The sequence below is a fragment of the Engraulis encrasicolus genome, chromosome 4 (assembly GCF_034702125.1).
Source record: "Engraulis encrasicolus isolate BLACKSEA-1 chromosome 4, IST_EnEncr_1.0, whole genome shotgun sequence".
Lineage (NCBI taxonomy): Eukaryota > Metazoa > Chordata > Actinopteri > Clupeiformes > Engraulidae > Engraulis > Engraulis encrasicolus.
In genome coordinates, this window is record NC_085860.1 from 31,820,067 (window position 1) to 31,844,289 (window position 24,223).

The window sequence follows — 24,223 nt, forward strand, 5'->3', positions numbered from 1 at the left end:
TCCACCATCTGAATTTTACAACCCATGTGCAGAACTGCACTCACGTGCATGATGCAGTCATTGACACATATGAGATAAAAATGTGCTGACACGGGTGAAGTATGTGCCAAACTAGTGTTATTTCTGGCAGGATCTGTATCATGAATTTCAATATTTTATTAATATTGTCAACGTAAACATACTTTCTGTGTTTACATTCTTTCATATTAAACTTTTAGGCCTAGTTTTTTGTAGCTATGAAAGCAATGAAGAGAATGCAGGCCCTATACGAGAAATATTAGATAATCATACATCTCTTAATATGCAGTCATGCTTACTGTAATGCATTCTAAACGGGCTAGCCCACATCCCTCTCTGCTTGCAATAAAACCATCGCACATGCAGATCAGATGGATTACCAGCAGCAGCTAGACTAGGAGGAGGCTGTCCTCCAGCCCGCGTGCCTTTCCCCTCTCCCCTCTGCCCCTCTCTTCCTTCGCCGAGAGTCACCCTCCCTTCTCAAGGGCTGATAAAGCTCACCTAAGCAGCACAACCAACTCAGAGAGACACACACACACACACCATGTGGCTGACTGCTGTGCTCCGTCTTTGCTGCTGGAGCTTGCTGCTCCTGCCAGCTCTGGCCAGGGCCGAGCAGTGTGACACAGCCCCAACGAGGGTACGACTGCAACCAGCTGGGCCATGCGAGGGCGAGGGTGAGGAGGACACTTGCCTGTACGAGGTGGTCCTGCCCCCACTGACCCTGATGCTGCCGAGGGAGTTTGGGGAGCCGGCCTGGATGAGAGCAGAGCTGCGCAGGCTGCAGGAGGAGGTGAGGCGCCTGAGGGGGTGCTGTGACGAGGACGTGCGGAGAGGAGAGCAGGGAGAGGAGCAGTCGCACCACCACTGGCAGGAGCCACACGTGGTCACCATGGTGGACAGAGGACGAGCGGGCCGAGAGAACACACAGAGAGGACACACAGGCGGACCAGGCCACACAGCCGCTGACCCCATGGACACTCAGAACGTGGATTTGAATAGTAGGGGGGACAAGAACAGAGTTGCTGTTTCTCAAGGGACAACTGACCCCTCCCCTATGAAACCTAATGGAGATACATCAAACACGTTCACTAATGGACAGAAGATGGACAGTGTAACGATAACATTGGACATGGGCCAGTCGACTACTACAGGAGGCAAGGGGGACACTGGAACAAGAAGTGTCGATCCCGTGGACACTTGGAGACACACACACAGGGGGGACAAGGACAGAGTTGGAGTCACTGCCACTCAAAACACAACCGGCCCCTCCCATCTGAAGCCTCATGGGGATAAATCGAACACATTTACTAATGGACAAAAGACGGACGATGTAAAGACAACGTTGGACTTGGGCCAGAAGACCCCTACAGGAGTGAAGGGGGACAGTGGAACAAGAGATGTGGATCGCATGGACAGTAGGGGAGACACACGCAGGGGAGACATGGACACAGTTGGTGACACTCAAGAAACAACAGTCTCCTTCCCTATGAAGCCTCATAGGAATACATCGAACACTTTCACTAATGGAGAAAAGATGGACAATGTAAGGACAGCTTTGGACTTGGGCCAGTCGATCACTACAGGAGTGAAGGGGGACCGTGGAACAAGAGATCCTCATTTTGGAGATACACATGTGGGTAATAAAAGTGGACGGGCAGAGAAAAAGACACCCTCACACATTACAAGCACTACTGCACAGTCTCGATCCACTGAGCCAGCAAGGCCAAAGGTGATCAAGGTAAGTGAAATTACCTCTCCGCATATGGACACAATAGAGTCAGCACAGACTTCTGCAGATCAAAGTAAAACCCCTGCGGAGTTAACCCCAGTGAAAAATACTAAAGGACTGAGAAAACCCAGTGAGAGCAGGAATATGCTACACAAGAATAAATCTAAAGTGATGGATGATGGTTTAACAAAAACTGACAAGAAGCCTGAGCTGACGCAAAGTCCTGATGACAGTGACAGAGAAACATTGCCCTCAAGCCCAACAACTGAGCAAGATGGGGAAACTAGTAACATGGCTGGGGATAAGTTCAAAGGTCGAGTCAATGTCACAAAGACAGGAAGCAGTAGTAAGGAAGAGGATTTTAGTCTGCCCATCCCAATGGGTTTGAATCACTCCAGTGTGAGGGAGACACCTCAGAAACCCAGTGTATGGACAAGAGACAGGAGTGATACGAAGACACCTCAGAAACCCAGTAGTGTATGGACGACAGACAACAGGGGTACAACACCACAGAAACCCAGTGTAGGGACAATAGACAGCAGTGATACGAAGACACTTCAAAAGCCCAGTGTAAGGACAACAGACAGGAGTGATACGAGGACAACAAATAGAACTGACACAAGGACACCTCAGAAACCCAGTGTAGGGACAACAGACAGGAGTGATAGGAAAATACTTCAGAAACCCAGTAGTGTAGGGACAACAGACAAGAGTGATACAAAGACTCTTCTAAAACCCAGTGTAGGGACAACAGACAGAAGTAACATGAGAACACATCAGACACCCAGTGTAGAGACTACAGACACGGCTGACCCAAAGACACCAGATAGGAGTGATATAAGGATACATCAGAAACCCAGTGTAGGCAACAGTGATTTGAAAACATCTCAGAAACCCACTAGTGTAGGAACAACAGATAGAGGTGACACAAAGATGCCAGATAAGAGTGATATAAGAACACCCCAGAAACCCAGTGTAGGGACAACAGACAACAGTGATATGAAGACACCTTATAAACTCGGTGAGGGAACAACAGATATGAGTAATACTAAGACACCTCAGAAACCCAATAGTGTAGGGACAACAGACAGGAGTGATATGAGGACAACAGACAGAACTGACACAAGGACACATCAGAAACCCACTGCAGGGACACATGACAGGAGTGATAGGAGAATACTTCAGAAACCCAGTAGTGTAAGGACAACAGACAAGAGTGATACAAAGACACTTCTAAAACCCAGTGTAGGGACAACAGACAGAAGTAACATGAAGACACCATACAAACTCAGAGAGGGAACAACAGACAAGAATGATCCGAAGACAATTCAGAAACCCAATGCAGGGACAACAGACAACAGTGATGCAAAGACACTTGAAAACCCCAGTAATGTAGGGACAACAGATGGGAGTGACATGAAGACACTTCAGAAACCCAGTGAAGGGACAATAGACAGGAGTGACCCAAAGATGACAGATAGGAGTGACATCAGTACACCTCAGAAACCCAGTGTAGGGACAACTGGCACGAGGACACCTTATAAACTCAGTGAGGGAACAATAGTCAACAGTGATACAAAGACACCTCAGAAATCTGCTATGGAGACAACAGACAGAACTGACACGAGAACACATCAGAAACCCAGTGTAGAGACAACAGACACGGCTGACCCAAAGACACCAGATAGGAGTGATATAAGGACACATCAGAAACCCAGTGTAGGCAACAGTGATTTGAAAACATCTCAGAAACCCAGTAGTGTTGGAACAACAGATAGAGGTGACACAAAGACAGACAGCAGTGACACAAAGATGCCAGATAGGAGTAATATCAGGACTCATCAGAAACCAGACGGCAGTAATACAAAGACACTTCAAAAACCAAGTAGTGTAGGGACAACAGACAACAGTGACATAGGAACACCAGATAGAATTGATATGAAGACACCTCAGAAACCGAGTAGTGTAGGGACAACAGACAGGAGTGATATGAAGACACCTCAGAAACCCAATGTAGGCAACAGTGATTCGAAAACATCTCAGACACCCAGTAGCGTAGGAACAACAGACAGGGGTGACACAAAGACGCCAGATAGGAGTGATATAAGGACACATCAGAAACCCAGTGTAGGGACAACAGACAACAGTGATATGAAGACACCTTATAAACTCAGCGAGGGAACAACAGATATGAGTAATACTAAGACACCTCAGAAACCCAGTGTAGGGACAACAGACAGGAGTGATATGAGGACAACAGACAGAACTGACACAAGGACACCTCAGAAACCCACTGCAGGGACACGTGACAGGAGTGATAGGAAAATACTTCAGAAACCCAGTAGTGTAGGGACAACAGACAGGAGTGATATAAAGACACTTCTAAAACCCAGCATAGAGACAACAGACAGGAGTGATCCAAAGATGCCAGATAGGAGTGATATCAGGACACATCAGAAACCCAGTGTAGGGACAACAGACAGGGGTAACATGAAGACACCTTATAAACTCAGTGAGGGAACAACAGACAAGAATGATCCAAAGACATTTCAGAAACCCAATGCAGGGACAACAGACAACAGTGATACAAAGACACTTAAAAAACCCAGTAGTGTAGGGACAACAGACGGGAGTGATTTGAGGACAGTTCAGAAACCCAGTGTAGGGACAACAGACAAGAGTGATACAAAAACACATCCAAAACCCAGTGTAGGGACAACAGACAAAACTGACATGAAGACACCATATAAACTCAGTGAGGGGCCAACAGACATGACTGACACAAAGACACCTCAGAAACCCACTGTAGATACAACAGACAGGAGTGACACAAAGACACATCAGAAACCCAGTGGTGTAGGGACAACTGACAGGCGTGACCCAAAGACGCCAGATAGGAGTGATATCAGGATACCTGAAAAACCCAGTGTAGGGACAACAGACAGAACTGACATGAAGACACCTTATGAACTCAGTGAGGGAACAACAGACAACAGTGACACAAAGACACCTCGAAAACCCAGTGTTGGAACAACAGGTAAAACTGACATGAAGACACCATATAAATCCAGTGAGGGGCCAACCGACAGGAGTGATACGAGGACGCCTCTAAAACCCAGTGAAGGGACCACAGACAGGAGTAACATGAAGACACCTTATAAATTCAGTGAGGGGACAAGAGAGAAGAATGATCCAAAGACACCTCAGAAACCGAGTAGTGTAGGGACAACAGACAGGAGTAACATGAAGACACCTTATAAATTCAGTGAGGGGACAACAGAGAAGAATGATCCAAAGACACCTCAGAAACCCGCTGTAGAATCAACAGACAGAACTGACATGAGAACACCTCAGGAACCCAGTGTAGGGACAAGAGACAACAGTGACATGAAGACACCTTATAAAGTCAGTGAGGGAACAACAGACAGGAGTGACACAAAGACACCTCGAAAACCCAGTGTAGGGACCACAGACAGGAGTAACACAGAGACACCAGATAGGAGTGATATGAAGACACCTCAGAAACCCAGTAGTGTAGGAACAACAGACAGGAGTAACATGAAAACACCTTATAAATTCAGTGAGGGAACAACAGAGAAGAATGATCCAAAGACACCTCAGAAACCCGCTGTGGAGTCAGCCGACAGAACTGACATGAGAACACCTCAGGAACCCAGTGTAGGGACAACAGACATGAGTAACACAGAGACACCAGATAGGAGTGATATCAGGACTCATCAGAAACCAGACAACAGTAATACAAAGACACTTCAAAAACCAAGTAGTGTAGGGACAACAGACAACAGTGACACAGGAACACCAGATAGAATTGATATGAAGACACCTCAGAAACCGAGTAGTGTAGGGACAACAGACAGGAGTGATATGAAGACACCTCAGAAACCCAGTAGTGTAGGGACAACAGACAGGAGTAACATGAAGACACCTTATAAATTCAGTGAGGGGACAACAGAGAAGAATGATCCAAAGACACCTCAGAAACTCGCTGTAGAGACAACAGACATAACTGACATGAGAACACCTCAGGAACCCAGTGTAGGGACAACAGACAACAGTGACATGAAGACACCATACAGACCCAGTGTAGGGACAACAGACAGGAGTGACACAAAGATGCCAGATAGGAGTGATATCAGGACTCATCAGAAACCAGACAGCAGTAATACAAAGACACTTCAAAAACCAAGTAGTGTAGGGACAACAGACAACAGTGACACAGGAACACCAGATAGAACTGATATGAAGACACATCAGAAACCGAGTAGTGTAGGGACAACAGACTGGAGTGATATGAAGACACATCAGAAACCCAATGTAGGCAACAGTGATTCGAAAACATCTCAGACACCCAGTAGCGTAGGAACAACAGACAAGGGTGACACAAAGACGCCAGATAGAATTGATATCAGGACACATCAGAAACCCAGTGTAGGGACAACTGACAACAGTGACATGAAGACACCCTATAAAGTCAGTGAGGGAACAACAGACAGGAGTGATACAAAGACACCTCGAAAGCCCAGTGTAGGGACCACAGACAGGAGTGACATGAAGACACCCTATAAAGTCAGTGAGGGAACAACAGACAGGAGTGATACAAAGACACCTCGAAAGCCCAGTGTAGGGACCACAGACAGGAGTGACATGAATACACCTCAGAAACCCAGTAGTGTTGGGACAACAGACAGGGGTGACACAAAGACGCCAGATAGAATTGATATCAGGACACCTCAGAAACCCAGTGTAGAGACAACAGACAGGAGTAACATGAAGACACCTTATAAATTCAGTGAGGGGACAACAGAGAAGAATGATCCAAAGACACCTCAGAAACTCGCTGTAGAGACAACAGACAGAACGGACATGAGAACACCTCAGAAACCCAGTGTAGGGACAACAGACAACAGTGACATGAAGACACCTTATAAAATCAGTGAGGGAACAACAGACAGGAGTGACACAAAGACACCTCAGAAACCCGCTGCAGAGACAACAGACAGAACTGACATGAAGACTCCCAATAAACCCAGTGTAGGGACAACAGACAGGAGTGATACAAAGGTGCCAGATAGGAGTGATATCAGGACTAATCAGAAACCAGACAGCAGTAATACAAAGACACTTCAAAAACCAAGTAGTGTAGGGACAACAGACAACAGTGACACAGGAACACCAGATAGAATTGATATGAAGACACCTCAGAAACCGAGTAGTGTAGGGACAACAGACAGGAGTGATATGAAGACACCTCAGAAACCCAGTAGTGTAGGGACAACAGACAGGAGTAACATGAAGACACCTTATAAATTCAGTGAGGGGACAACAGAGAAGAATGATCCAAAGACACCTCAGAAACCCGCTGTTGAGTCAGCAGACAGAACTGACATGAGAACACCTCAGGAACCCAGTGTAGGGACAACAGACAGGAGTAACACAGAGACACCAGATAGGAGTGATATCAGGACTCATCAGAAATCAGATAACAGTAATACAAAGACACTTCAAAAACCAAGTAGTGTAGGGACAACAGACAACAGTGACACAGGAACACCAGATAGAATTGATATGAAGACACCTCAGAAACCGAGTAGTGTAGGGACAACAGACAGGAGTGATATGAAGACACCTCAGAAACCCAGTAGTGTAGGGACAACAGACAGGAGTAACATGAAGACACCTTATAAATTCAGTGAGGGGACAACAGAGAAGAATGATCCAAAGACACCTCAGAAACCCGCTGTTGAGTCAGCAGACAGAACTGACATGAGAACACCTCAGGAACCCAGTGTAGGGACAACAGACAGGAGTAACACAGAGACACCAGATAGGAGTGATATCAGGACTCATCAGAAATCAGATAACAGTAATACAAAGACACTTCAAAAACCAAGTAGTGTAGGGACAACAGACAAGGGTGACACAAAGACGCCAGATAGAATTGATATCAGGACACCTCAGAAACCCAGTGTAGAGACAACAGACAACAGTGACATGAAGACACCTTATAAGGTCAGTGAGGGAACAACAGACAGGAGTGATACAAAGACACCTCGAAATCCCAGTGTTGCGACAACAGGCCAAACTGATAAGAAGACACCCAATAAACCCAGTGTGGGGACAACAGACAGGAGTGACACAAAGATGCCAGATAGGAGTGATATCAGGACTCATCAGAAACCAGACAGCAGTAATACAAAGACACTTCAAAAACCAAGTAGTGTAGGGACAACAGACAACAGTGACATAGGAACACCAGATAGAATTGATATGAAGACACCTCAGAAACCGAGTAGTGTAGGGACAACAGACAGGAGTGATATGAAGACACCTCAGAAACCCAATGTTGACAACAGTGATTCGAAAACCTCTCAGACACCCAGTAGTGTAGGAACAACAGACAGGGGTGACACAAAGACGCCAGATAGTGATATAAGGACACATCAGAAACCCAGTGTAGGGACAACAGACAACAGTGACATGAAGTCACCTTATAAAGTCAGTGAGGGAACAACAGACAGGAGTGACACAAAGACACCTCGAAAGCCCAGTGTAGGGACCACAGACAGGAGTAACACAAAGACACATCAGAAACAAGCTGTGGAGACAACAGACAGAACTGACACGAGAACGCATAACAAACCCAGTGTAGAGATAACAGACAACAGTGATATGAAGCCACCTCAGACACCCAGTGTAGGGACAATAGACATGACTGACCCAAAAATGCCAGACAGGAGTGATATGAGGACAACAGACAGAACAGACACAAAGACACCTCAGAAACCCACTGCGGGAACAGATGACAGGAGTGATACTAAGACACCTCCAAAACCCAGTGTATGGACAACAGACAGAAATTATACAAAGATACTTGAGAAACCCAGTGTAGTGACAACAGACAGAAGTGACATGAAGACACCCAATAAACCCAGTGTAGGGACCACAGACAGGAGTAACACAAAGACACCAGATAGGAGTGATATCAGGACACATCAGAAACCAGACAACAGTCATACAAAGACACCTCAGAAACCCAGTAGTGTAGGGACAGCAGACAACAGTGACACAGGAACACCAGATAGAACTGATAGGAAGACACATCAGAAACCCAATGTAGGCAACAGTGATTCGAAAACATCTCAGAAACCCAGTGTAGGAACAACAGACAACAGTGACACAAAGACGCCAGATAGAATTGATATCAGGACACATCAGAAACCCAGTGTAGGAACAACAGACAACAGTGATATGAAGACACCTTATAAACTCAGCGAGGGGCCAACCGACAGGAGTGATGTTAAGACGCCTCCAAAACCCAGTGTGTGGACAACAGACAGGAATGACCGAACAGATAGAGTTGATATCAGGACACCTCAGAAACCCAGTGTAGGGACACCAGACGGGAGTGACATGAAGACACCTCAGAAACCCAGTGTAGGGACACCAGACGGGAGTGACATGAAGACACCTTATAAACTCAGTGAGGGGCCAACAGACAGGAGTGATACAAAGACATTTCAGAAACCCAGTATAGAGACAACTGACAGGACTGACACAAAGACTCCAGATAGGAGTAATATCAGGACACCTCAGAAACCCAGTGTAGGGACAACAGACAGAAGTGATATAACAGACAACAGTGATAATAAGACACCTCAGAGACCCAGTATTGTGGGAACAAAAGATAGGACTGACATGAAGACACTTCAGAAACCCAGTGTAGGAACAACAGATAGGAGTGACACAATGATGCCAGATAGGAGTGATACCAGGACACCTCAGAAACCCAGTGTAGGGACAACAGACAGGACTGACACAAACACACATCAGAAACCCAGTGATGTAGGGACAACAGACATGAGTGATATGAGGACACCTGAGAAACCCAGTGTGAGGATAACAGACCGGAGTGGCATGAGGTCGCCTCATAAACCCAGTGAGGGGGCACCAGACAGGAGTGACACACAGTCGAGGAGGACGGAGCCACCAACACCCGCTGACATCAATGGAAAGGACTTGAGTCCAAAACCAGATAAACAGCAAATAAAATCAAGCACTGGTGCAAAGACATCCAATCAATTAAACACAGATGTGTCTAAAGATCCTGAAAAGGGAACAAGTTTGAATACGCATGTTGGTGAAGTCAACGTCACAAATACGAGCCACCAAATAACGGCAACTGTTTCGCCTCTAAAGTCCAGGGACGGAGAACGCACAGATTCAGGCATAATAGACAAAGGAAAAAACACCAAAACCAAGTATCCACTGCCAAGCAACAAACAAGAGGGAGCGGGAAAGAGTGCAAAACCCGTAAACAATAACAAGGAAACAGCCAGCCTGATTCCAACTGGCACGCTCAAAAATCCACCTCCCTCAGAAAGAGGAGCAAATGAAAAAGACATGAGGCCAAAAGATTTAAGCATGCCCAGTGAAAACAAAGTTGATTTGCATTCAGGCTTCATCACCTCGAGCACATCAGTGGTGTCAGGTTCGGGGCTTCATGAAAATACTGATGCCAGTGGGGGACCACAATCAACACAAGCTCCCACAAACAACAATAAGAATGTGGGAGAGAACCCCAAACGTGTAGAGCACGGATTAAAAACTGTAGATGACTTATCCACTGACCATCTCCCCGAGAGGAACAGCCAAAGCCCTGTGAAAAGTATGACAACACCTGCCTCTGGGCCTGATGTCAGTGCGGTCAAGACAAACGATCCACACAGCTCTGTGAAAGATGTGAAAAGCCAGACACCGTCACATTATCACTCTGAGAACAGACCAGATGAGGAAATGAAGGCAACAATGAAATCAAACACATCCATGACACATAAACCTAATAACACATCTGGACTGAATAAATTATTACCATTTCACCTGAACAAAAACCAAACCAAAGAGAGGCCGGTGGTCATTGAGAAAAAGCAGCCCACACAAAGAGGAGAACAGGCCAAAAACACAAAGCCAAAAGATTCAAACATACAGAGTGAAAAGAAAGACCATTCAGGCCGCAAATCAAATGCAAGCACATCAGTGGTGTCAGGTTCGGGGCTCCATGAAAGCACTGATATCAGTGGGGGACTAAAATCAACACAAGCTCCTATTAACAGCAATGAGAATGTGGGAGAGAGAGGAGGGTCTCTTGTAAAGCCCGGTGATAACAGTGCTCGGACAGATGACACTGGGAAGCAAGCTATGGAGACGCGAAACAAAACACGGACCCTTGACCAAAAATCACACATTCCAGGAACCATGAAGTCATCTGCAGAGGAGAAGGGCGTTTTGGAGGGAAATGAAAAATTCAGTCAATTACCTGATGTAAACAAAGCAAGCACACAACAGATGGAAAGCAATATTTCTGGGAAACACATAAATCTTGTAGAAGGGGTTGGGGAGACGAGTGCTGGTTTACACACGGACATTAGCTCCGACACCCGCGATATTAAACTCCCCACTGGAGATATGAAACAGACCCCATCTGGTGACAGAGACAGCTACAGTGACGTCCTAAGGAGAATATTAAAACCTTTTGACCAAACAAATCAGAACACGTCCAAAGAATTAGCAAACAATAACACAATCAACCTCAACCAACCAAACAGCACAGGCCGTTCTACTGAGGGCAGGCCTAAGGGCGAGGACAGTCCCATGTCACGGCTCAAGCCACAGGAGCCTTTGGGTACGGGAAACAGAACAAGGAAAGTGAATCCTGATGCAAAGCTGGAAAATGAAGAGAGCCAAGTGAGTCCTGATTCGGCAGGCAATAACAAACCTGGCATCACACCATCACGCATCACACCGACACGTGTTCCGATAGCCCTCAGCGTGCCCAAGCGTGTGACGCAGCCTATCACACGTGCAGAAGATAATGAAGACAACACCAAGGGAACAAGTAGTGCTCAGTCACACCACCCACAGGGCAGGGACGGAGGCGAGGCACCCAGCACAAGCACTGTGGCCAGCAGTGGAGGAGAGCGGCCGACCTCCCCCTACTCTGTTGACAGGCGCAAAAACGGCAGTCATCCTTTGATCCCCAGACAGCCGTGGAAAACAAAAAGCAAAAGCCCTCCCGGAGCGAACCCGTTAAAGGGCAAAGGACAGAAGGATAGCATCAAGCGTGTAGAGGAGGGATTGAAACCCGCTGTGGATGACTTATCCACTGACCATCTCCCCGAGAGAAACAGCCAAAGCCCTGTGAAAAATATGACAGCACCACCTGCCTCTGTGCCTGATGTCAGTGCGGTCAAGACAAATGATCCGAAAGGCTTGGTGAAAGATGTGAGAAACCAGACACTGTCACAGAAGTACAGAACAGATGAGGAAACCCCGACTGTTAAATCAAACACATCCATGACACACAAGGCTAACCACTCCACTGCACTGAAGATATTACTGCAGCACCTGAACAAAAACCAAACCAAAGACAGGCAGGAGACCATGAAGAAAAAGGAGCCTGTGGTTACTAACATAAATAATAAAAAGAAAAAAACAGATCCATTTCCTTGGATCACGGGAAAAGGCCTAAATAAGGCAGAACCAAATCCAGGCCAGGGCAGCAGGAACAGCAGCCAGCTGACCAGTCAGAGCCCACCAGAATACGGAGTAGCAGACACCCACGAGGTCAGGGGGTCAAAATCCCTGACCGTGGAGGGGGTACAGGCGAACCTTCCAGGGCCATCAGATCCCAATGGTAACACCGGAACGGCTAAACCAGGTAAATAACCCTCCCTTCTTCTTTTACATTTAAGAGACTTTCATGACAACATTTTATTGTGTTCATTATTTTTCATTTCTTGCTGAGCAGTTCGGGATATTCCCCGGGCAGCATGACAAGCACTTTTCAAACAAATTTAGTAGCACATTATAATAATTATGGTGATTTATAACAAATGGCCTGCTCTCCATGCTCAAGTGACAGTTTAATCACAGACATGATTTAAAGTCATTACGATACTTGATCTCTTGTTACATTTACTACAGTCAGTAGGCTTTATTAGCCAGATAATCTCCTGTCCCTCCAAAACAAATTTGTGGCACATTGGGGGATTAGAAAAGCACATGCTACAGAATGAACACTGAGTTTTTTTAGTGTGCTGCACGTGCACAGTGCTGTGTGTCCACCGAGTTCCAGGCTGCTGCTGCTGCTGACTCTATCCTCTGCTTCAACCGTGGAGCGTGCCAAACTATTTTCAAAACAATGATCAATAGAGATGAGGACAGGGGATATGGATCTCTCTTGTCATCTGAGGAACAGATGTTATGGGTTCAAAAATATTTCAGGAAGGGCGGAGGAGACGGTTAGTCAGGCACTTTTTAAATTAGTTGCACACAGCTCTTTTAACCCCTAGGTTACCCCTTGTCACCATTGACATTCGTGCAACAGTTTTCTTTGTAGGAAATGCAGAAGGTTATTGTTTTTGTATTTTCATTTGAATGTTTTGATCATTTAAAAAAAAGAAAATATGAATATTTGGGATTTCTAAAAATCAGCATCTCTCTACTTTTTTTTCTATGGAAGACTTTTTTTTTGCATTTTAAAGCATTTGAATGTTCTGATTATTGAACCCTGAAAATATGAATATTTGGGATTTCTAACAGTCCACATCACTCTTCTCCACAGCCCAATACTGCTCAGACTACACTGCGAGCGAGACGAAAAAGTCTGGCATCTTCATCGTCCGGCCCGACCTGAGGAACAGCTCCTTCCCTGTGCTGTGCGAGATGGAGGCCTATGGAGGGGGCTGGACCCTGCTCCAGCGCCGCTATGACGGCAGTGTCAGCTTCAACCGCACCTGGAATGACTACAAAAAGGGCTTTGGTCGTTTGGATGGTGAGTTTTGGCTGGGCAACGACATGATCCACCTGCTCACCCGCGGTAGAGAGATGGTCCTGCGTATCCAGCTGGAGGACTTTGAGGGGCTTAAAGCTTACGCAACCTATGAGCACTTCTCAGTGGCCAGTGAACAGGAGAAGTACAGGCTGAGCATAGGGGCGTACTCTGGTACAGCTGGAGACGCCCTTCACTTCAGTCGGACTTTTGACCATGACCAGAAGCCTTTCACCACTCACGACAGAGACAATGACCAGTATCCATCTGGCAATTGTGGGGCCTACTATGGCTCGGGCTGGTGGTTTGACTCTTGTATGTCAGCCAATTTGAATGGCAAATACTACAAGCCGTGGTATAGAGGAGTCCGGAACGGCATCTACTGGGGAGCCTGGCCCAACATCTCCAGAGAGTTATATCCAACTAATTACAGACGTGCATTTAAGACTGTGTCAATGATGATAAGACCCAGTGACTACAAACCACAATAACAATGTTGAATTGTGTAAAGGTTAATATGGTATACAAACTTACTTTGTGTGTAAAAGATGAGGTAAATAACACTGACCTACTACACTGACATTTGCGGTTACAGTTTGTAACAAACTTATGATTTGTGACATGTCTCAGTGATTAACTGGATTGCTGGGATTTTTTTTTAAATGTTATCTATATGTAACAATGGCAACTTTTACTTATTTAAGCAATATGCAATTCCTGAATAACAGTCCAATGTTATGCAACCTGAAACCAAACAATACATTGATGTATATTCAGTCATAGCAATTATGTAAAAAGTGAAGTAACATTTTTTACTACATTCAGTTTTACATTTTAATTTCCGTATCTAATCACCACTGATTACAGTTTAGTTTTCTGGCATTGCAGATCTGAACGTTTCAAGTATGTCTGACATGTGCATAGCATTTGTTCCTTTTGTAGAAGGAAATGAACCTTGTCTGAATGTAAATAAAAGTTTGACTTACAGGGATGAATGCAGTCAAAATCACTAAAATGTTTTTGTTTAAATGGCTGACTGCACAGTAACTTTTATTGAACAATCTGGACCAATAAAATTGTTTTTGATTCCAATGTCGTATAGGCCTGACTCCTTCAGTCACATGCTAAGTCACAGCTCTGGTCACATGGATATAGAGCACAACCTGGTGGAGGATGCAGTGCATAACAGTTAATTTGTGATATAAGGACACATTTTATTGAGGAGTCACAATACACAAAACAAACATATCATAAATTAGGATAGTTCAAATGTTCAACCAGTCTGCCGGATGTCAAAACATTTTACATAACATTTCAGTAACTGTAAACCAAATGGCAGGTGGGGTTAAATGTGTGTGCGACACCACGGTAGAGGGGCAGAAGCACTAGGTGCAAGACATCTGAGGGTGAAAAGTCATGAATATAATTATGCTTATTAATAGTACCAGTGTCCAGCAGTGGTAAAATTGTTTCCCCTCAAACTAACTCCACTAGTAGTATATGGAAACAAAGACAATGTATTACAGCAAGTCTGATAATACAGGGCAGTTGGGAGGAGGGCAAAGAGACAAGGACATACTTCACAACATAGGCATTGGGTGTGGATGTGAGTGCATCGCTTGTGCAAGTTAAAAACATATTCAGTTCCACAGCACATAAGACCTTTAGAGTGTGTCAAAAAGCTTCTGTGGTTTCAAATTTCTTTGATCTTATGTTTACCTTTCTGAGATGAGTCCACACATCCTCATCACCACCAGTCCCCTTTTAAAAAGCTTTGGGAGTCTCGCCTCTCTTTTTGTGATTCAGTTTTGGTCATCGTGGTCAAAAAGACCTTTCTATGCAGAGGTGATGAAATGTAATGCTTGAACCTCTTGGCTTCAATTTCACAAGCCACAGGACTTCAGAGTCTTTCAATCCCTCCGGAAGTGGAAGACATTGTAGCCAAGTTCAACCATGGCCCCAATCATCAGTGCCCAGAGAGGGACGAAAACAAATGACAGGTATATGTCCGTTAGATTCTCAAGTCTGGCACAGAGTGTTAAGCAAAAGGCCAGCTTCAGGAGCATGGCCACCATATACCAGATCCTTTTCTTCAGGTCCTGGGTGGCATTGTGTGGATCAAAGCCAGGCTTGCAGCGGCCCACCATCTTAACAATTATCATGAGGAGGAGAATAGTGTCAAATGTCCATACAGGGAGAAATATGAGAAACCAATTCCAGTGGATTTTCCCGTCCAGCTTCAGGACGAGCATGATGAGGAAAACCAGGGTGAATATCCAGGTAAGAAGCACTCGCTGCGCCAAAGACATGTCTGGGGCAGGGATGCTGCTGACCACTTCAGAGGAAGATGGAAATATGCGCTTGCCTGTGAAGAGGGTAACAAGGAAAGGCAATTAAAAACAAGGACATTTTCCCCCGAAAATAAGTGTACTCATGTTATACATGGTGAAATGAGTTTCTTTCAACCGCGTGAGCCATCCAAATTACAAGTGAAAACAGTGAAAACATTTATAGAATTAATGTGGGATAGGAGTATGAGAGAAAAGCAGGATAGAAGGCATACATTGACAATAGTCATTGTCAAGGTTAAATAGGTACAGCATAACGCAAGATTAACAGATTCGATTTTATTGTCATACGTGATTCACACAAAGTCCAACATTTGCTTTGGAGATCATTTGCATATTCTGACCAAATTAGAGACTAGCGACTAGCCTTGCATGACCCAATGGCAATGAGGCACGGTTGTCAGTTTGTTTTCAACTGCGTTTTCACCTTGTTTGTAGCACTGACAAATAACTTTTCTGTAACGCGCCTGTCTCCGCCCAGCTACGCATCCGTAAATACGACATCTGATACATTATTACTGTTTAATTGATATGTTACATGCGACATGTAACCTCGTAATCAAGTTCAGTTAGCCATCCATCACTTTCATTTAACGCAGTTGTTATTCCTTACGCAACGAATGTGAAGAGTTAACCTACTCACTTCAAACTGGTGTTACGAAATCCACAAACAGTCCCTCGTCTTCAATAAGGTGTGAGTGACACTGTATTTATGCAACATTAAGGCGAGCTGCTGCTGTAATACGCCATAAAAAATATTACTTAAAGTATACAAACTGCTGCTAGCTTCACATGCTAACTGCAACCCAGGCCATTTCTATGGTCTCCTGCGTCATCAAACTGGGCGTGTTTAGAATGGTCAGGTGGTTGATGCCTTTTCCCAGCAAGAGGCCTTGTTATTCAAAATTTCCTCTGACTGTAAACTCACAGTGAAAACCTACACGATGGACCAAAATATTCCAAATGCTTAGGATGTGTACATTAAAGTGACATACCATATTCTATGCCATCATAAGTATTGTTGGCTTTAAAAGAAATGTGTTTGTTTCTAAAATACAGTATAAGCTTCTAAAATGTCCCACATTTTATTTTTGGCACACTGTATTCAGCAGCCTTTAGCAGACTACATGGACAAAAAATAAAGAAAGGGGGAGACTGGGGTTGGTTGTCACATTTTTTTCCCAGGAAAAACAGTATATTGCAAGAAACAACATTTCTATACAGATTCAAAGCATCATGTGTGTCAGGTATATTTGTTTAGTCATAGATCCCATATAATTCATTCTCTTCAAAAGAAATTAGTTGTCAAAGGCACCATGTGCAAATTGTGGTTTTGTTGTCACAATGCCATTGTAATGGGGGAAAATGAAAAATGTTTAAATGTAATGAAAATGATACAACATTTTTAATTTCAATGAAATGTGAACCTAAACATGGCTCACGCATACATAATCATCAGAATAAGATCCATTTGCTACTTTTTATACTATGTATAAGTTTAAACATGTAAATGTAGTGTATTACGCACACACAACCTTGAATGCGAAACACCACACACTATGGATGGATAACAGATAAAACCACAATCAATGAAAAGTATTGTGACAACCAACCCCGAAAGCAGTGTGACAACCAACCCCAACTGACATGTTTAACTCTTTTTTGGATGCTAGCTCCCACATGGATTGACCTAGATTGGAAAAATGTAACTAAATTGTGGCATACTCTTCATACTTTCAAATGGCCATATTGATTTTGATGTTCCATGAGTTCAATGAGTTAAAAGGGAGACATTGGACATCTAAAATGTTTCATTTTCATGTGAAAATTACAATATGTTGTTTCACCTTAATGTTATTATGTTTTTCTACAACATAGATTTGCTGTGACACTAATTACAAATATTTCCGTGTCAACCGTTTTCATCAGCAACCTTTAGAAGCTGAGATATGAAGAGTGTGACAACCAGGGAAGCTGACAAGGGGGGACAAAGGGGACAGTTGTCCCGGGCCCAGGGACAGAGGGCGCGGAAATTGGGTCCTCATTACATTGTATGTATCGGAAGGGGGCCCCTTTCAGATGACTTTGTCCTGGGCCCAGCCAAAGCTGTCAGCGGCCCTGGTGACAACCATAACTTGTGACAACAAACCCTGTTCCCCCCTACACACAATTTCCACCTGCCTTGCCAACAATGGAAATTCCAATTATTTCACTTTGTGATCACATTGCAAAAAGGCGAATATATCTAACCATGAAACAATCAGTTGATCGAATCCCATAATCATGTGTGATTTTTCATAATTGTCTCAGCAGTATTTACAAACCCCAACTCCGATGAAGTTGGGACACTTGGTAAACGAAATAAAATCAAAATGCTGTTATTTTCAAAACATTCAATCCAGTCATTAGATGGAGAATAGTGTAAAGACAACATACTATCTCTTAAAACCGAGAAAAAAATATTGTTTTGGGGGACATAAGTGCTCGTTTCACATCTGATATCTGTAACATGTCTCAAATAAGTTGGGACAGTACTAGTGAAATGCAATAAACATCGGAATCAGCCAAAATAATATAAGGGGTAACATTTAATTAATTACATTGACTGACAGCATGAATGTCCAGGAATAAAAAAACATCACAGAGAGGCGGAGTCACTCCGAATTAAAGATGCAAAGGGAAAAGTTAGCATAGGTATTACATACGGCAAAGTTTTGAATTCATTTTAATTATTTGATTGTGTGTATACGTATAAGACCTGTTTCTGTCATTAAAATCATTATATATGTTCATGAGATACTTAATTTTCTGTATTCTTACTCTGGCACTCCAACAATTTAAGCTAGTGAAAACTTCACCATACTATGAATGTGAACAAATTATGCAGAGGTTTAACATTCCTCTATGCACCCAAGCTCACTTGAAATAGACCCACAGGACATGGGAAACTGTCCTTTGGTTACAGAAGGCAAAAACATACATTATTTTTGAACACAAAAAGACTTCCAAATCCTGTGCTGCAGTGAAAATGGACCATCCAACTTGATTTAGTGCTCAGTTCAAAATCAGCATCTACGTATGATGGCATAATGACCCCGTCCCAACTCATTTGAGACGTGTTATATTTTCATATTCATGAATGTCCCCCCCCAAAAATATTTTTGTCAGTTTTCACAGCTGATATGTGTTCTTGGTACTGTTCTCCATACAACTGGTATAGAGTTGGGGTTTGTTCCTCAGTAGCCTAACCTGAACCCGTTTTGCTCTACAGTAGGTTGGTAACATCCGAAGAAAACTAGTTACTTTGCTGTGAAATGCTCCTTCTTCAGTTTGAAGCATATCGTATTCATCAGTCCTCATCCTCTGAAGCTTTCTGGCTTGTCTGCAGCACTGGCTTACGGTCGATGGGAATACTGGGCTCTATTCGCTGCCAGCGACTAGGCGGCCAGATAATGTGAGATGCCCTGCCGTGGAGAAGCCCCAAGGACACCTGCCGCAATTAGATAGATAGATAGATAGATAGATAGATAGATAAGATAGATAGATAGATAGATAGATAGATAGATAGATAGATAGATAGATAGATAGATAGATAGATAGATAGATAGATAGATAGATAGATAGATAGATAGATAGATTAGATATTGACTTGAATACTTTATTACAGACGCAAGGGTTCATAAAAAAACATAGAAAAGACGATACAAGTACAGTAACACAAATACAGGGTCAATCCATTAACATACATACAAGCATCTATAGCCAGACAGACAGATACTATAAAAAAGATATTAAACATATTATTATTTTTTTAAAACAGGCTTTTGGACAGAAGATAAAACTGCAGACTGTACTGTACACTGAGTGGATCATATTTGCACAAATGGTCTCATAGATTTGATGGCAATTGCCATTTCCTCCTGATGGGAGAACAGCACTCTTTCCTTTATCCTTAATTTAGCCAAGATTGTCCCATTGAGACCAAGAGTCTCTCCTGCCAGGGAGTCCTGGTCAAATTGGCAGCCTACACACTGTTCCAGAAGCAGACAGACACATAAACATATAACGAGGAAAGAAAAAAACACATAATAAGAAAACAAATAAACTTACTGGTCCAAAGCTGTTGCTGTCAAAGCTATGGCCGTGGTGGTCTCCCTCTATCCACAGGTGCCCATCAGGCACTCGCACATAGCGGTTTTTATATCCTAATGTTCTGGGGGACAGACAGCGAAGGCATATTCTTACCATTGACAGGTAAATGGAAACACTTTAAAACATTTCAAATTGGTTTAATTAACAAATAAAAGTTCAACACAAGTTAACTCAACTTGAGGTTTATCTTTGTTTTCTGCTCAGAAATAAACTCAGGTTGGGTTTGTAGCTTTCTGCAGCTAAGGTCTCCATGACTGAAGTATAGACAGTTTGACAACTAGGGTTAAACACTGCTGTAATTGTGTTATCAGACCATACTGGCCATGTACTGATTTTGGGCTGGCATATGACTCTGCTATGGTTCTTAGTAGAATGTATCCTAACGAGCATAACTAAAAATATGATAACAATTTAGCTCATAGCTCTGCCTTTAACTCTTTTGGTAGTAACTGTATAATTAGTCAACTTATGATCACGATAACGTTAATCAGTCTCCGTATTCATACCACAGACTTTAAAAGATGAGTTACCATTTTCCTAGAAGCAAAATACTCTAGAATGAAGTGAGCAAATAGGCCATATGCATCAGTTCATTTCTGGTTGGTAATCAAAGATCCATACCACAACATAATCTGAGCGAGTGTATACTTTAAAGCGCTATTTATGCTTTTAAAATATATACTTTTTCAGAGAAACGTTCAAATAAATAAAAAATAATCCTCTCTTTGCGTAACCGCAAGTTCAATATTGAGAGAAACGATGGTGATCATATTTTTTCCACAATCTAGCTGTCCTACTGGGTAGCACTAGCACGTGTTGCCTCCTCAGCTCAGGCAGAGTTGCTGACAAGTCACGAGTGTGAGCCTGGAGGTAGAATGTGCTGGACAATATCAGTTCCATTGGCACGTTTGGGTGTACAGATCCTGCATACCTAATGAAGTCTCCCTCCAGGGCAATGACCCTCTTGATGATTTTCTGCTGAGGGTTCTTGGGAGAGCTGAGGAAACAAATAAAAAGCCCATAAACAAGTTGTGTAGCTTTCCAAACACTGAGTCATTGCTTCACAGTGGAAACAGAGTAATGAATTCATGTTCTACTGCATTTCTAGATGAATATGGACCCTTTTATGGACCGAAATGGCTGGCTGGTTGAGAGACTGAATGAATGAATAAATGAATAAATGATGCATGAATACTTTCATTATTATTATGCAGTTTAGTATACAGTAATTACTGGCATTAATATTGATGTAGTAGTTGAAGCAAGGGTGTCTGTACGATCTCGGTAGCTCATGGTCATGGACTCAAGAATATAATATAATATAATATAATATAATATAATATAATATAATATAATATAATATAATACAGTATAATAGAATAGAATAGAATAGAGAATAGTGCTCCGGTCATCTCTGGGTCTAGTCAACGAAAAGTAGCCCATCTTATCTTGACCTGTTGTTAACTATTCATTCATTTATTACAACTATTTATTTATTCATACAGTTTGAGTAATTGGATTTAGTCAATTTCCTTCTAGACTTTCTTTTTCCAGTCAGCCATGCAAGTGGAATTCCCTTCCCCCTCAGACCAATGTAGAGACATTTTTACCTGCTCCCCCCTGCCTAGAGGACTTTGGGCCAAGTATTGCACTGACCCTGTCCGTGTGTGTAATGCTCCCATATGTGCCCCCCAGTGTCTTATAATGAGCTTTATAACAAGTGGAAATATTGTTACTTACACCATGGAGACAATGTCCCCGCGTTGCACCCTGTAGTTCCTTACACTCCAGCGATTCAGAAGTACAATGTCACAGGATGAACCTCCGTCAGGGTTTAAAGAGGGCTGATTAAAGGACAATTGAAGCTTTACTCAATTTCTCAACAAATAACTGTAATCGTGATTGTGCCATAGTTAAACATTTTAGTTAAGTCCATTTTGGTGTCCTAACCTCTACAGGGTTAGATCATGTACTTGACATCTGATGGGACATAGTCAGAGTTCATAAAAAAAGAAAAAATGTGTAGAATTACAATGTCCAACCAATAGCTTATACAAGCAGTAATGACAGTATTTATATGCAAAAATGATAATAAGAAAAAAATGATCAAAAAGACACACACACACACACACACACACACACACACACACACACACACACACACACACACACACACACACACACACACACACACACTTTCTTCACTAGTATAAAGTAGGGGTTAGAGCAAAACATTTTTAACAATAGCACCAGAGGACCCAGACAAAGACTCCAACAGGCTGAAACTCACAGCTTTTCTGCTGCTAATAATTAGAAATGACGCCAGCCCAAGACGCGCTCATGGAGTAATAGGAAAACTCCGCTCACCTGCATAGACGCCCCATCTACACGGGCAACGTAAGCAAGGCGGTCGAGAATAGTGACTGTCACAGGCACCGCCACAAAGAAGCCACTCACAAAGGCCCTGAAGTACTTCTTCCCAAATCCAGCTTGCTGAGCCATCTCCTGTTAAAAGCAGATTCAAGAATAAAGAATAAGAATAGAGCTGGTTCTAAAGCAGGGGTCGGGAACCTATGTCTTGAGGGCCATGTGCGGCCCTTGACGCCGTTTTATCCGGCCCCTGACATAATTTTAATGTTATGCAGCTTCACATGAAATATGACATTTAATAAAGTAATCTTAGACAATACATTTGCAATACAATTAAGTTATATTCAGGGGACCCAAAGAAGGTGGGGTCTGTTTTAAAGGTGGCTGCCTTCAATATAGGCCTAAAGTGCAGGGGGTAATCCTGGTTGGTTTGTGTTCATAGTACGGCCCCCGGAGGACATTTACGGCCCTCAGATGAACTTGAAGTGGCCCCTCGAACGAAAAAGGTTCCCCACCCCTAAACCCTACAACTGGCTACTCTCCACTTTTAACATGTGTGAGCCATTTTAAGCATGCAATACAGCTTGTTTTGTTATTTCCCTGGAAATGCCTTTTGTTCCATTCCCTTCCTTTGAACACACTCTTAACTAGGGATAGACAGATCAAAAGAAAGAAAACAGGGAAGCACTCAGAGCATGTATTGTTGACACACCATGCCATCTCATGGTGACAGTGGTATTATGCATTTTCAGGATGGAAATAGTGTCCTGATAGCTGGATAAACCAGCCTAAATGTGAGACTGGATGTGTATGTCCTGATCAGAGGAGCATCTTGCCACCAGGCAAGGCAGGCAGCCGCTTGGGGCCCCCAAGCCCCTAGATGGCGAATAACAGCCCATACTGTACTACAGAAGAGGTGATTTTGGTTCAAATGTTCATTCTTTTGAATCTTCGCTTGGGGCCCCACCTGACCCTAGAATCGCCTCTGTCCTGATGCAACTGCGTGCCACTAAAGGCTCTCCCAGTGGCGCCCACTAATCTAAACATTGCCCTTGTCCAACCTACACCTCCCCCAAAGTAACCGTATTAGGACCAGCCTGAGCCACTTCAATGTGTGCATTTATAAATGTGTTTTTCTTCATTTCAGCGACACTGTGCATGTAACCACCTAGCTGTTGGATGATTTCTTTGACAGCAGACATTCAAGCAAGGACTTAAGAGCAAGCACAAGTTGGGGCTGTGTTTTAAAGTCAACTCAGACTTGGGATGACAATCAAGTAGTAGAGTCTACCCCCTCACAGATTGCTACTTCCATAATGTTCGTAGATGAATGCGGTGGTTTTAATTTAGCAAGCGTATCAGTAATGGTGCTGAAATCCCTAAGATGCTCCACCTTTCGTCCTTTTATTTTTTTCCAACTGTGAAAGGTTTTTTCATGGCTAAACACGTTAGCAAAGAAAAGCTAGCTACTACAAGTTTCAACGGTGTGGTTGTTACACAAGTGACATTTGACGTCTCATCAAACCAACGGATGTTGGTTAAGCAGTTTTTTTTATTTACAAATTGTAATCATACAACTAAATGATGCTGACTACACTCACCTTTTGTTATTAGCTTTGAATTTCACATGGTCCATCGGGGTGTCATTGAAAGCACTTTCACGTCCTGGAGCTCTCCATGTTTACCATCATTCACACACATGCCAGCCGACTTTTGTTTTGAAATATTTCACCCTTTAACTTTTATGTTGAAAAA

The 24,223-nt window shown here is 43.4% G+C and overlaps 2 protein-coding genes across 6 annotated transcripts; one reads left to right on the forward strand and one right to left on the reverse strand.

Moving 5' to 3' along the window:
• Positions 1 to 263: 263 nt before the first annotated feature.
• On the forward strand, positions 264 to 14,690 carry LOC134447642 (mucin-3B-like). Of its 3 annotated transcripts, none has more exons than XM_063197205.1 (3): positions 264 to 6,006; positions 6,058 to 12,485; positions 13,392 to 14,690. In XM_063197205.1, exons 1-3 carry the CDS (start codon positions 563 to 565, stop codon positions 14,087 to 14,089), a joined length of 12,570 nt encoding a protein of 4,189 aa, XP_063053275.1. In that variant the 5' UTR covers positions 264 to 562; the 3' UTR covers positions 14,090 to 14,690. The 3 variants fall into 3 exon arrangements, with proteins under 3 accessions (XP_063053275.1, XP_063053276.1, XP_063053274.1); XM_063197206.1 differs by having other exon boundaries at positions 264 to 5,530; positions 5,606 to 12,485; XM_063197204.1 differs by having other exon boundaries at positions 264 to 12,485.
• LOC134447644 (mitochondrial inner membrane protease subunit 2-like) lies at positions 14,666 to 24,168 on the reverse strand. 3 transcript variants are annotated; one of them, XM_063197207.1, is made up of 7 exons: positions 24,070 to 24,168; positions 22,466 to 22,603; positions 21,839 to 21,942; positions 21,030 to 21,095; positions 20,057 to 20,159; positions 19,250 to 19,436; positions 15,815 to 15,963 (listed from the first exon to the last, which is right to left on the reverse strand). In XM_063197207.1, exons 2-6 carry the CDS (start codon positions 22,598 to 22,600, stop codon positions 19,296 to 19,298), a joined length of 549 nt encoding a protein of 182 aa, XP_063053277.1. In that variant the 5' UTR covers positions 22,601 to 22,603; positions 24,070 to 24,168; the 3' UTR covers positions 15,815 to 15,963; positions 19,250 to 19,295. The 3 variants fall into 3 exon arrangements, 2 of the variants coding, with proteins under 2 accessions (XP_063053278.1, XP_063053277.1); XR_010034618.1 differs by lacking the exons at positions 19,250 to 19,436; positions 20,057 to 20,159; positions 21,030 to 21,095; ... (1 more) ...; positions 22,466 to 22,603; positions 24,070 to 24,168 and adding exons at positions 14,666 to 14,761; positions 16,590 to 16,968 and having other exon boundaries at positions 15,318 to 15,963; XM_063197208.1 differs by lacking the exons at positions 20,057 to 20,159; positions 21,030 to 21,095; positions 21,839 to 21,942; positions 22,466 to 22,603; positions 24,070 to 24,168 and having other exon boundaries at positions 14,795 to 15,963; positions 19,250 to 19,333.
• Positions 24,169 to 24,223: the final 55 nt, after the last annotated feature.